General features: G+C 44.1%; 1 protein-coding gene across 1 annotated transcript in view; it reads right to left on the reverse strand.

Annotated features, from left to right (window-relative positions):
* The window catches only part of PTPRT (protein tyrosine phosphatase receptor type T), a 1,693,536-nt gene that overhangs the window by 164,393 nt on the left and 1,515,518 nt on the right, over nucleotides 1-13,625 (reverse strand). Inside the window, exons 21-22 of the mRNA XM_078652140.1 lie at nucleotides 11,079-11,166; nucleotides 869-945 (exon numbers count right to left, since the gene is read on the reverse strand). Of these exons, the coding sequence (XP_078508266.1) occupies nucleotides 869-945; nucleotides 11,079-11,166 (165 nt within the window). The remainder of the gene's footprint in view (nucleotides 1-868; nucleotides 946-11,078; nucleotides 11,167-13,625) is intronic.

Raw genomic sequence — 13,625 nt, forward strand, 5'->3', positions numbered from 1 at the left:
CTCACCTCTCAGGCAACTAATAAAAGGTCCAACAACAGAAGAGAAGAGACATCAATGGGCTCAGAGCTTTCTCAAATGCAAGCATCTCACTTAAGTCTCAGTGCTCAGAAAATAGTTCTGAGCTTGAGCCCTGACAAAATCCTTTTGCAAAATACTCATTCATTGTATGCATTTCCTTGTATTACACCACCTAACCAAAGGGCACCAAAATGGAGATGCCCTCTCTCTAAGTAAGTCAAGAAGAAACAAATCTTCAAATATTACAGAAACTCTGTCCAGCCCAAGACCTTTGGTATGAGGATCAACATCTGGTGTTTTAGGCAACTGAAATGTGAGATGTCTCTGCAGCTCAGAGAGACAGTTCTGCGGTCTAAAGCAAAAGTGTACATAATCTGCAGAGCCTGAAGAATAGCTTTGCTGCTTAATGCATGAGCCTACAGGATTTGTGCCACTCAATCGATACCATTGGAGCTTGGAGGAAGTGCCCGAGAAATAGAGAGCGCTAATATGGTAATTTATATTGAACAAAAAAAAGCATTTATTAACCTTATTTATACTTTATAGTCTAGGTACAGTCACCAACGCAGCTACATGAAAATTTTTAAAATTATAGTTATTTATTTATTGTAAAGTATTTTATTGTTTGAGCGCTCTTTCCCCTATTGGGATATCTTGACACTGAACCAGTATACCTGAAACAGTAATCACAGCCTGGAGGAAAAGGGCTGTCAACAAACTCCACAGTAGGAAGAGATTGGGAATAAACAGGTTTTCAATATTTACGAATGCTTGAAAGATTGGAGGCACAGTGCTTGTAAATGTTTAGTGTTTTCCTACTATTGAAATGGGACAGGCAGAGTATACCTACATCGAGATAGTTCGCATTGATGTAATCTGAGTGTGGGTCTCCATCCACCAGCTGCAGCCTCACCCTAGAATGATCATCTGAAGAAAGAACAAGAACACAATTAGTACTTCACTGTTACACAATACTCACAAATAAGTCATTATTTCTTGCCCAATTAGACTATACCTAAAGGCTACCTTAGACACAGGCATGAGAACATACACTGGATGAGAATGTTACTTGGAAGATAATGGAGGCCACATAATGCAGCAACTTGGACTCGACTACTAAGTCCTACGAAGTTGTGAAATCGGGGTAGATCGGCACTTTGGTTCTGGAACACATATGAATGTGAAGCAGGATAGGCACCTGGATCAAGAAGAGAGTCTAGATACCAAATAAGGGATGTATCTATAGTTGGTCAGTTGCAGATAATGGATTAGTTGGTGCATTGTGTGACTTAGAAGAAAATGGCTCTGGATCAGTTTTTGTTTTCCTATTCCTCAATGAATTATAGAGTTGTATGTAGGAGATGGTCGGTTCTTGGACTAAAGAGATTTATGAATCTGAAGGAGTGATCGGTCTCCATTAGGTCATGTTGGAGATATGGTATTGTTCAAAACGGATTAGTATTTGGCAGTTCATTTTGATATGGTGATCTGAACCAGGAGTGTATAAAGGATTGGTCGGTATTCGTGCCCGAGGTCCCTTGGAATGTTAAAATAGAGGCAGACATAAGTGAGGATTTAGAATTTTCAAATTTCTATTTAACCCATTTTCAATTTAAGGCTATGACTGCCTCGTACATATTCTGAACAGTGAGTTCAGGTCTAGTCCTTTTTCTTGCATTCCCAGGAACACATGGTGATCAGTGACACAATCATTACATTTGTAATATTGCATTCACTGTAGTCATAGCACTGGTCAGTACACAGGCAGAACTATCGCAAGCGGGAACTTAGTCTGATTGGTTTGCTGAGAATACAAACCTGAATGCACCACAGAATATTTATTGATGGCAAACAGAATGATAAATGAGGAACGGTGACGTGCCATTTATTTATTTAGTTTGGTATAGTTTAAGTTTTGTGAAAATTACTGTATGTGTTGAAAGAGTTCAAATTCTTCTGAAACACAGTTTCATCACTTTTTAACAATGTAGCAAAGAAACAGGAAGCATCTGTCAAAACTTAGCACAAGCATAAGCATGGCCCTTGGGGCCACTGTGGTCATGTCAAGCGAGCGAGCCTGGTCAGTGATCAACACTGTGCATTATTTATTGTTGCAAAAATGAGCTGGGAGTGCTTGTTTATCTCAGACTCAATCAGAAATTTTAATCTTCAAAAGAAACATACATCAATTTACAATTCAAAAATATAGTATTATTCTTGATGTTCAGTTCAAAAGTACAGTTTATTCTTGATGTTCAGCAGCCGACGCGTTTCGTCCTAGAGGCAGGACGTCATCAGGGCTCGTACTCTTATCTTGCGGTTCCTCTGATATTACGACTTAGACTTTCAAACTAGGCAATTGTGCTACAAGAGGTCAGATCCTTCATCACAGTACCGGAAATTATCATAAACTGGAAAACCCTAGATCACTGTATTTCTCAAATCGATTAATCCTTTATTCCTTTAATCGAGAGTCCTTTAAAAACTAATCTCGATAAATTCCGAGTCCGGATGGTGTGGAGCAGGAGGTCGTGTTGCGAAGGAATGGATTGGTTCAGAACGGATTAATAGGATCGTTGGAGAATAGATGTTATTTGCTTCTTGGGCTACATTGTATTGGATTATGGTGTGAATACCATTTTGCTGATTAGTTTTTAAAGGACTCTCGATTAAAGGAATAAAGGATTAATCGATTTGAGAAATACAGTGATCTAGGGTTTTCCAGTTTATGATAATTTCCGGTACTGTGATGAAGGATCTGACCTCTTGTAGCACAATTGCCTAGTTTGAAAGTCTAAGTCGTAATATCAGAGGAACCGCAAGATAAGAGTACGAGCCCTGATGACGTCCTGCCTCTAGGACGAAACGCGTCGGCTGCTGAACATCAAGAATAAACTGTACTTTTGAACTGAACATCAAGAATAATACTATATTTTTGAATTGTAAATTGATGTATGTTTCTTTTGAAGATTAAAATTTCTGATTGAGTCTGAGATAAACAAGCACTCCCAGCTCATTTTTGCATCTGTTTAGTTGAATCTGGGGTTAGGATGATGCCCCAGTAGTTGGTGGAGTGTTATCACTAATTTGATGTACTATCCCTAGTGCACCTATTATACCCTACGTCGTCCAAAAATCTTTTTGCATAAGCATTATTTATTGTATTTGCAAAAAGAACAAATGATGGACGGAATGCTGAAGAATGCAAACATTCACCCCCAGTCACAAAGATCTGGGTTTAGTCGATCGTTTTTTTGCTCACCACCCCAGTTTGGACCCAGACATATGCAAATCGGTCTTGAACCCTGCTACTCGTGGGACAAGTCATGCCCAAACTTCCAAACCAGGTCCTCCTTGGACAAAAAGAAAGCATCATGGGAACAGTTTTGGGGTCTCACCCTTCATTGACCAGGCTAGCTTGAATCCAATGGAACAGTGAGCACGGGACCCACATCTGGCATAACCTTTCCACTTAGGGTACCAAAAACAAAAAGAACAAATCATGGACAGAATGCTGAACAATGCAAACCTTCACCCCCAGTCACAAAGATCTGGGTTTAATCCATTGCTTTTTTTATTCACAACACCACCCCAGTTTGGACCCTGCCATATGCAAACCAGTCTTAATCCTGTTCCTCGTGGGAACAGTCCATCCCAAAAATGTTTGCATTTTTTATTTACGGCATCCAGCACACCCCAGCAGAAGCCAAGAATTTTGGGTGAGGGAACTTATTATTATTCAGCCCTTGTAAGGAATGAGGCTTCTAGCCATTTATGTAAGTATAACTCAGTTGTCTTGATGGAATTAGTGTGAGGGTAAAACAGACATTGAAAAATAGGGCATATGATAGATAGAATGAAAGAAGACTATGCAACATTTGTGTTACACTCATGGTATACAAAATGTCTAACATTTTCACCATTTGTTATAATGCTACATTGTCAGGGGTTGTTTTTGTTCATTCCTGGTTGGTTTTGGTGGTGTTCTACCAGTTCTAAGCTGTAATACTGTGCCTGGTGTGGTGAAAGGCTTTTGTCATTTTACAGTTCTGCATGGAAAGCACTGGGCTATTCCATGCTTAAGGACTTTGCTGTAGAAATGGCAAACACTTTTGTCCCTTTCTAGCTCTGTGTGTGATTGCACTGTGTTAATGCTATGCTGAAAATATTTGCTAGTAAAGCAGACATTTGAGGAGAGCAGATTCAGAGTGTTGCTGGTGTTGTAGAGTGACCTATACAGGAGCTGTTCTCCACCTAAATATGAAAATTACCCAGAGCTCTCTACTTCTTTTTTGCATAAATATATAAAACTAATTTTAGACCATAATTCCATTACGCCAGCAGAATTGGTGGAATTTTGGCATCTCTGAGTTACTCTTGTAATGTGGAGTTTGACCAAATTCCGCCATTCGCCACATGGCAGTTTTTTTCTCGCTCACGTGGCAAAATGGTAAGTTGGCGAGTGCAAGCAAAATTTGGCACCCCCTAGCGTGATTTTTAGTCACTGCCACTCAAGTAGAAAATCTGTTAGAGCGGCAACAAAATCACCTCGAATAGCTGTACCCTCTGACATACCATGTGGTGCTATTCATGCTAATTTTTCAGTGCTAAACGGGCACCTGGCTTCAAATCACTGCGCGAGCAGTGCAATGTGCCTATTCCTGCCCATTAGCAGAACTCTGCTGAATCTCACAGAGTTTTTTTAAACTCAGCAGAATTCCGCGTAGTTGAATCCTGCAAGTTCCACCCACCACTAACCTCCATGCACTGTGTATTGAACTCTGTAGCACTTTGGTAGAAAGATTTTTTTTATGAAATAGTGTTTCAAAGTGTTAAGTTTAGTATCATCATGTAGAGCATATTTAAGTAGAGTGCAATACGGTAGAGTGGAGGAGAGTGTTGTACAGTGTACTAACATAGGGTGTAGTGTTGAAGAGTGGAGTTGAGTGGAGCAGAATAGAGAGTGGTACAGTGGAGTGCTGCACAGTGAAGTAGCGCACAGAGGACTGGTGCAGGGTGGAGTGGTGTAGAGTGGAGTGTGGTGCAGTGGAGTGGCATACAGTGGAGTAGTGTAGAGTGGAGTGGCATAGACTGGAGTTGCTTAAAGTGGAATAGCGCATAGTGGACTAGCGTAGAGTGGAGTGGCGTACATTTGAGTGGCATAGACTTGAGTGGTGTACGACGGAGTGATGCAGTGCAGAATAGCAGAGAATGGAGAAGTGTAAAGTGGAGTGTCATAGAGTATATAGTGGACTAGCGTAGGGTGGAATGGAGTGGTATAGATCGGAATAGTGGATAGAAGAGTGGCATAGATTGAAGTGACACAGCATGGAGTAAGTTACAGCATAGTGATGTACAGTGGAATAGCATAGAGTGGAGTGGCATACAGTGGAGGTTCATAGAGTGGACTAGAATACAGTGAAGTGGCATGGATTGCAATGGTGTAGAGTGGAGTGGCATATAGTGCAGTGGTGTACAGTGGAATACTGTACAGTGGAGTGGCATATAGTGGAATGGCATAGACTAGAGTGGCATACAGTAGAATAGAGTAGAGTGGATTGGCATACAGTAGAGTTGTGCACAGTGGAATTTCATGAAGTGGAGTGGTAGAGAGTGGAGTGGAGCACAGTGGAGTGGCGTACAGTGGATTGAGGTACAGTATAGTGGTGTATATTGGATTAGACTAGAGCAGGGGTTTTCAATCTGTGGGGCGCGACCCCCAGGGGGGGCGTGGTGTCATAGATAGGGGGTCGCGCATTCCCAGTTGCACTTCTGCCTGGAACTGGAATCCAAAACACTTCTTTATTTTCACGCCCGCCTTTCCCCAATGCTGTCTTTGAAAAAGTCCTCTGCTGTGCCCTCGCTGTAATCTGTTGCCGAACTCTGACCTAAGTTTTGGCTTGAGGAAAGCTCACATAGGCTGTCCCGGGCTCTGGGGTGGGGTGGAGTTGCAGGATTTGGAAGGGGGGAGGCAGTCAGACTCGCACCTGCGGCACCGGAAAGACCAATCATTTAAAATAAAAAGTTTTTTTCGAAGACAAAATGGGCTAATCATAACAAAAGCTAAGGACCAGACCCCAGAGGTAAATGCACTATGTGCGAACGGAAACACTTCTCTGTGTACTTGCTTCCCTGTTAGTGTGTATTCAGGGCCAGAGACGCAACTAGAGTCACGTTTCAGGAGCGGGGGCTAATAAAACCTTCGAGGGGGGTAATTCCTTTCAGCAATTGGTAGATTGAAGATGCAGGGGCTCTAGAAGGAGTGAAAGAAGTGAACAACAAAGCCTCGTTAACATGTAAATGGTCTTTTAAAGACCTGTGAAGTACTCGGGTGAGGCTGCAGTGAGACGGCAACAACTGTCTGTGTGTGTGTCCGAGAAGCTGTCACAGTCCGGGCTGACACAAACGAGGGTGAGGGCGAGCTGAAGCCCTTTGAGCCAAATGGGCGTTGCGCACCTGTGCAGGGAACTTACTGTTATCAATTACCATAATCAGCTCAGTTCTCCTTGACAACTGCCTACACGCCTTAAAACCCCACTGTGCACTGTCGTGGCATCTACCAAGCCAGTTACATTTGGTAAATCGCACAAGTTTAATTTACTGATGTCTTTTATTCAACTTATATTGCAATGTTATCCCAAATGCTTCTCAATCTGACACTTCCATCTGAACTTTATAGTTCACAGGGTAGGCAATCACACTGCCACCTGCGCCACCGGAAAGAACAACCTTCTCAAACAAAAAAGGTTTCTTGAACACAAAACTAGCCATTCTTAACAAAACTCAGTCATGTGTTATCATTGAGTATTCAACATATGAAAAAGCAGGGAATCCAACCAGAGGCGTCACATGTTGTGTGCTATGGTTGTGCCTTTTACTTTCTTCCCAAGGCAGGGTTGGGCCAGTGCGGCTGTTGTGAAGGATGCAGGTGTTCTTCCCCCTTTAGACACGGCACTGCCATCATGCATCTGACAGAAGAGTAGTGTGCTTGGTTGGGCCAGAGGAGGGTTTGAAGGGGGGGTAACACTGTAGGGATGAAGGAGAGGAGCCTGGACTGACAAGGCACTGTCTGTGTGTGATTAAATTACGTATTGAAAGACAGGGCCAGACATACTTTAACTGACGGGAGATGGGGGTATGTTAGGCCGAATGGGAGCCAAGGAGAGAGGTGTGGCGCTAGAGGTGAGAGGCGTGATGCAGGTGTGAGCGGGGACTGGAGAGAAGGGGTGGATAAAGTGAGAGAAGTGAGGGGAGGCAAGGTGAGAGACGTGGGTGGGGTGAGAGGGGAAGATGAGAGAGGTGAGGAGAGATGAGGGTGAGAGGAGATGGGACTGGAGAAGACAGATGAGAGAAGACAGAGGAGAGAAGTGAGGAGGGCAGCAAGGGAGTCAGAGAATTCAATTTGAAAGGTCAGGGATGAAGAGAAATGTGAAGTGGCAAAGGAATTGCGGAAACACAAGAGGTGAGTGTCAGAGAAAAGTGAAGGCAGAGGGGAGAGCTACCATTAAAGGGTGAGAGAAGATAGCTGAGAGGTGATCCATGAGGTATAAAGAGAATTTGTTGCGACGTTGGTGAGGGAGAGCAGCGAAAGGGGAATAGAGGGAGTACTGGGGTGGGTGCTGAGGTAACAGGAGAGAGGAACGTCAGTTCAAGAAGGTGTGGAAGAACAAAGGAGAGACGGAAACGAAGAATGGCAGGACTGGAGAAGTGTAAGATACAAATAGATAGGACACAAATTTGAAGGGAGAGACTTGAGGTGAATGAGAAGTGATAAGGGTTGAGGGAGGAGACGGGGCCAGGGAGGCCATGAGATAAATAGGAGAGACTGTTAGAGAAGAGGGGATTGAAAAAACAGAACAGCGAGAGATGATTAAAGGTGCAGTGAGAGGTTGAATGGGGAGAGTTCAGAAGTTGTAAAAAGGGGCAAAAGAAAATGGCCTGCAGAGGGAGAGAGGGATAAAGGGGACAGGGTGAGAGGAAAGATGTGTGTATGAACTGCTTAACTTTGCACAACACCGCTAGGGTTTTAAGGGACTCATGCTGCTCCCGGCCAGGGCCAGGTGAGCTTCTAATGTGGCAACACTGTAGAGTGGAAAGCCCTTCACAAAGGATGACTAGACATCTTTCTGTTGTTTATTGCTGTACTTTGGTTATAAACTGGCACTGATGAGGTGAAATCTTTGCTTAGTGTTACCCTTTTTAAAAAATGTCAAAATAATGAAGCAATACTATCCCAAAATATGCTGCATCTCATAGCATTACTTACATGTTCTTACCACACAACTCAATCAACCCTCCTGCATAATTTGGCCCTCCCCTCCCCTGTCTCATAATTCCAGGAGCCCTGCCTTTAGGGCAGGCTGGCAGTGTCCAAAGGGATGGCCAATCAGGTCAGTGTGTGGGCATTTTTATTTTTTGGCTGCTTGCTCGCCTGTTGTATGGTCTGGTGAACTGTTTTTACTGTTAATGTCTGTGCTATGACCACAAATATTGCCTGCAGCAAGCATAAATGCATGCAGTTTCCGATTCCTTGCAAAACACTTATACAGCTCGCCCTATACAAGTTTAAAACTGCCACATAAGTTGGTCCTCCCTTGCCTCATAATTCCAGTAGCCCTGCCTACAGGACAGGCTGGCAGTGCCCAAAGGGGTGGCCAGGCAGGTCAGTGTGTGGGCTTTTTGTGGTTGCTTGCTGGCCTGTTTAATGGTCTGGTGGACTCCTTTTAATGTTGATTCGTCACCCACAAATCTTTGACATGCTAATCACTGTTAAATAATATTTCCCCACTGTAAAAATGATTTTCTGTGGGAACTGGGGGCGTGTATGGATATCGATAATGAAGAGTACCAAATTCTAGAAATGTTTGTCAGGAGGGGGTCCTTACGTTTAAAAATGTTGACAGGGGGGTCTCGGCATCCAAAAGTTTGAAGACCTCTGGAATAGAGTGAAGTGATGTAGAGGTTGGTGACATACAGTTGAATGGAGTACAGTGGAATAGCACACAGTGGAGTGGCGCATAGTGCAGTGGTAAAGAGTGGAGTAGTGTAAAGTGGAATAGCATAGAACAGAGTATCATACAGTAGAGTTGCGTACAGTGAAACAGCATAGAGTGGAGTAGTGTAAAGTGTGGTGGCATACAGTGGAGTGGCATAGACAAGAGTGGTGAAGAATGGAGTGGTTTACAGTGGAATTGCACAGAATGTGGTACTGTAGAGCAGAGTGGTGTGAAGTGCAGTTGCTTAGAGTTGATTGGTGTGCAGTGGAGTGGTGTAGAGTGGATTGGAAGTGGAATAGCATAGAGAGGAGTGGCATGCTATAGAGTTGCCTGCATTGGAATAGCATCAAATGGAGTGGCTTAGAGTGGAGTGAAGTACAGTGACGAGGTGTAGACTGGAGAGCCAAGACTGGAATGGTGTAGATTGTAGTGGCATACAGTGGAATAGTGTAGAGTGGAGTGGCGTACAGTGGAATAGCGTAGCGTAGAGTGGAGTGGCGTACATTGGAGCGGTGTAGACTGGAGTGCCATAGAGTGGAGTGGTGTATGGTGTATTAGCATAGAATGGAGTGTCATATAGCGGAGCAGAGTGCCAAAGAGTGTAGTGGAATAGAGTGGAAAGACGTACAGTCGACTAGTGGAATGGCGTACACAAGAGTGGCATGGAATGGCATACACTGGAGTGGTATGGAGTAGCACAGAGTGGAACAGCATAACACTTAGTGGCGTACAGTGGAGTTGCACACAATAGAATGGCGTAGAGTGGAGAGGTGTATAGCGGAAAGCGTACAATGGAGTGGCGTAGATTTGAGTGGCATAAAGAGATGTGGTATGAAGTGGGGTGTGGTAGTTGAACAAGATGTAGCATGAAAGTGGATGAACAGATGTAAATATAATGTTGCAGGAATATTGAGTATGAGGTGTAACTGATAATCTTTGGTAGTAGGTGTAAATACGTTAAGTACGGTTAAAGTAATAACTGTAAAAATACATAGTTATATGTTGTGTCATGGTATACCACAGTATACCATGATACATGCCGATGGCAAGGCAATCTATGACTGGGTAACACTGACTTTACAAAATGTAAAAAGGCAGTGTTGTTTTCAGTAACCTTTGGTTGTGTTCTGGGTTTGAGCCTTAGATATAAGTGAGTATTAGGTGTTATATTTTTTTCCCTACCTATTACCACATTCTCAGTGTAGTCGCCGGTTCACTCTCTGTGGGAACAGTGCATTTCTGTCATTGGGCAAACTGCACAGGCCGGCTCTGGGTGCAAATAGTAAAGGATGCACACTGGGGCAGTGAACCCAATCTGTGACTCTACCAGGAGTCCTATTCTTGTATGTTTAAGGCAGGTACATAAGAGTCTTAGACACACAGTGTAATTATATATTCTGGAAACCCTTGACTAAAGACACATGCTCAAATAAAAAAAGGCATCATATGCTAAGAGACACATGCTAATACACAAGAATATACAGCCTCACATGCTTAGGGAGCAATTTACAAGACAAGCACACAAATAGACAGAACGTGCACTGCAATACAATGCAATGCTGCTTTATTAGCATGACTAGATGTGAAAGTCATGCTAGACAATAACTGAAAGGCAATCAAGAAGTCTCTTTCCACAAGTCTGTTGCATAAGGCAAATATGTAGAAAGTTAAAAGGTCTTATTCTGAAAGCATTAGAGTAGAAACACCGAGCCAATCAAGATATATCTATCATCTACAGAGTTAAAGGCAGATTCACCCGGTTAGGTATTTTAACACAGATTGCAGAGGTTTTAATCTGGATGTTGTAATAAAGATCCCACTGTCCATCTGAAGACCAAATGCGAGTCCAGCATTGCTATCTTAGAGCCAGCTCCAAGCCAGATATTCTGTCAATCCAAGTGGGGATCTTAAAGGGAATCATTTACATAGTCCGTGATTATGATGAATAACTTGGGCAATTGCGACCCCTGTGAACTGGAACTTAATGGATTTACTATGTCTTACTTGCCTAGTGTGTTTGTACAGTGTATAGGCCCTTTAAGCACGTCTTGAATCTGCACTTACAGGAAATTATGTTACCATATCTGTTCTTATTGCGGTTTTCGTCCTCCTTGGCTGTATCCCAGGATGCCGTCTGTCCTTCAGGAAGTGCCTGTGGAGAAAAGAAAGTTATACAACTGGTTACTAATATCTAGAACATCAAGAACTCTATTGAGCAGGGTGAGCTTGCGTTTTAGTTCACATTTGAAGCTAGGCTTGAGGTAGAAGTGCTCAGTAAAAGGTTGCAGAAATGGCAGGCTCACTATTCAAATTAATGGCATCCATTCTGGTAATCTTTTGAATTTTGACTAAAAAATCTTTAAATAAAAGATGGATAGATAATTTCTGAATGCCTTCTTCACCTGCAATATGATGTAAGAGCCATCCACTACAAATACAGGAAGGTGTGAGGTATTATTTAATCAGATCCTCAGAACTACCAGGACATACCTCTCAGCCACCTTAGAACCTTGTTCTGTATGAATGCTAGTGACCTTAGTAAGCAAACGAAGCTGGAGATATGGTCACAGAGCAACATTTCTCAAGAGTTTACATTTTGGATTAAAGGAAGTTAGTCGAATTGCAACTTCCTATTTCTTTTTTAACTAAGCCTGCTTTTGAAAATGTAATCATTAATCTTAAATTAAAGAAGGCAAGCCTTATTGCCCATTAGACGCATGAACACTCAATTTTGACTCACCTACAGGCACGAGGGGCAGTGGGTAGACAAATACCACTTAACAGGTGTCCCACATTGCATGCTGCAAACACCTCCAGATCTAAAGTCCTGTGTCCCCGCTCCCTGCCCCAAGCTTCAAGCCCATCACAAGAACTGTTTCATTCAATGGAAGCTTGTCTGTGTTCCGACATTGTCAAGTCTCCAATCTCCTCCTTACACTTGTGACCTGCACAGGGCGGATTACAGGACTCCGAACAAAATTCTGTGAAACATTTTGTCAACCAGCTGGATAACAAGGCTTGCAGAGGGCCGGGTAGGTTTAATTTGCCTCAGGTGAAGGCAATACCTTTGACTGCCTCGCTGTGGATGAAGGCAACAATGTTGCTCGGCCTAACAAACTAAGGGCAAGCACATCCTTTTTAGTTCTCGGTCTGCGAAAGACTGCGCACCTGCGCAGTCGAGCTGGCGAGATTTAATGACATAGAGGGATTTTCACTAGCGAGGTTAAGCCCAGCCCCTCTTTTCCATTGGCTGGCGTCACCGTTCATGCTAAACGGTGGCCAGCCATTGGAGAAGAGGTCCTAGTGACGTTCTTCTTTCTCTTTAAGCCCCGTCCTTTTCAGACTGGGCTCCTTGACTTACTGCTGGCGTAAAAGGTTTCTTATCTTCTTTATGGGTCCAGATGGCCCCATAAAGAAGATAAGGAACCTTTTATACCAGCAGCAAGTCAGGCTGAGGCAGTCCGAATGGGAACGGCTCCAAATGAGAAACGTCTGAGTCGTGGCAAGCGAGTTTTCTCACTACTGCTTGTTACATCTCGCTTAAAGTGAAGCATTTATTTATTTACAGTCTTCCAGTAATAAAATGTGCATCCCGAGCGTGCTCCTACAAAGACAGACATTCGCTAAAGGTGGGCACCATGTGCGATTCCAAGCACTTCCCTCAGAAGTCAAGGCCTCTCTCCGAAGCGGGGGCTTTGTCTTCAGCCTTTCTTACATTCAGAAAATGAGAGACCAAGACTAGGAATAGAGGGTTAGGGCTGACCCCCGACTGAAGTGCCATGCTCAGTGTGTGACTGGACATGGTCCAAAGAGTCTCAGGTCACATATCCAAGTGATATGTGACTCCGAGGCTGCCGTATAAGTGCCCTTTGGCATCCCTTGCACTCATTCTGACCTGCTGGTCGCTGCACGAGGAGCTCTGGGCTGCACCCCACCTGCTCCCTTGGCCCTTCATGAACTTACGTGTTATTTATATCCGAGGGATTCAGCCGTCTCAGTCCTCCTCGCCACACTGTGCAGGGGTGTTGTCCCCCACCAATGTACGTGATCTATGAGCTGTGATGCGGTACTTCCGTGTGTCGTAAACAACTCGCCTGTCAGAGCAGGCCAAGGCGAGAGAGTCTTGTGTGTTGACTACAAGGGTGCTGTGCACAAGCTCTCACCGTGGCGGAAGGAGAAGCAGGTCCTAGAGTGAGATGTCCTCACAGATGCCAGGATCTTACTCCCTCCCACGCTCGTTGCTCAGACTGGATATCCTGCTTGGTAGATGTTTGTGTTTGGGAGACAAGCTCTATTTCAGTGCAAGCTCATCAGGGGCTGGGCCAGTAGCCAACAGAAGCTGGCGAGCGGTGCTCAGTAGAAGGCTTCTTGGCACCCAGGACTCGAGGGTTCTTTAGAGACGGTCCCTGTGCTCGGACTCTTGGCTCTGACGGACCCCGGGCTCTGACTGGACTCGGACCCTGCGCTCGGACACACATGTTCATGGGGTCTGGGGCTGGTATCAACCTGACTACGATGAAGCTCTCACTGGCCCTGGCGGTGCTGCTGATGGCTTGTATATCCCTCAGCTGGGTGCACCGAGGTAAGCCACCCCTCCAACTGCTGTGAAGA

This window comes from Lissotriton helveticus, chromosome 7 (assembly GCF_964261635.1).
Source record: "Lissotriton helveticus chromosome 7, aLisHel1.1, whole genome shotgun sequence".
NCBI lineage: Eukaryota > Metazoa > Chordata > Amphibia > Caudata > Salamandridae > Lissotriton > Lissotriton helveticus.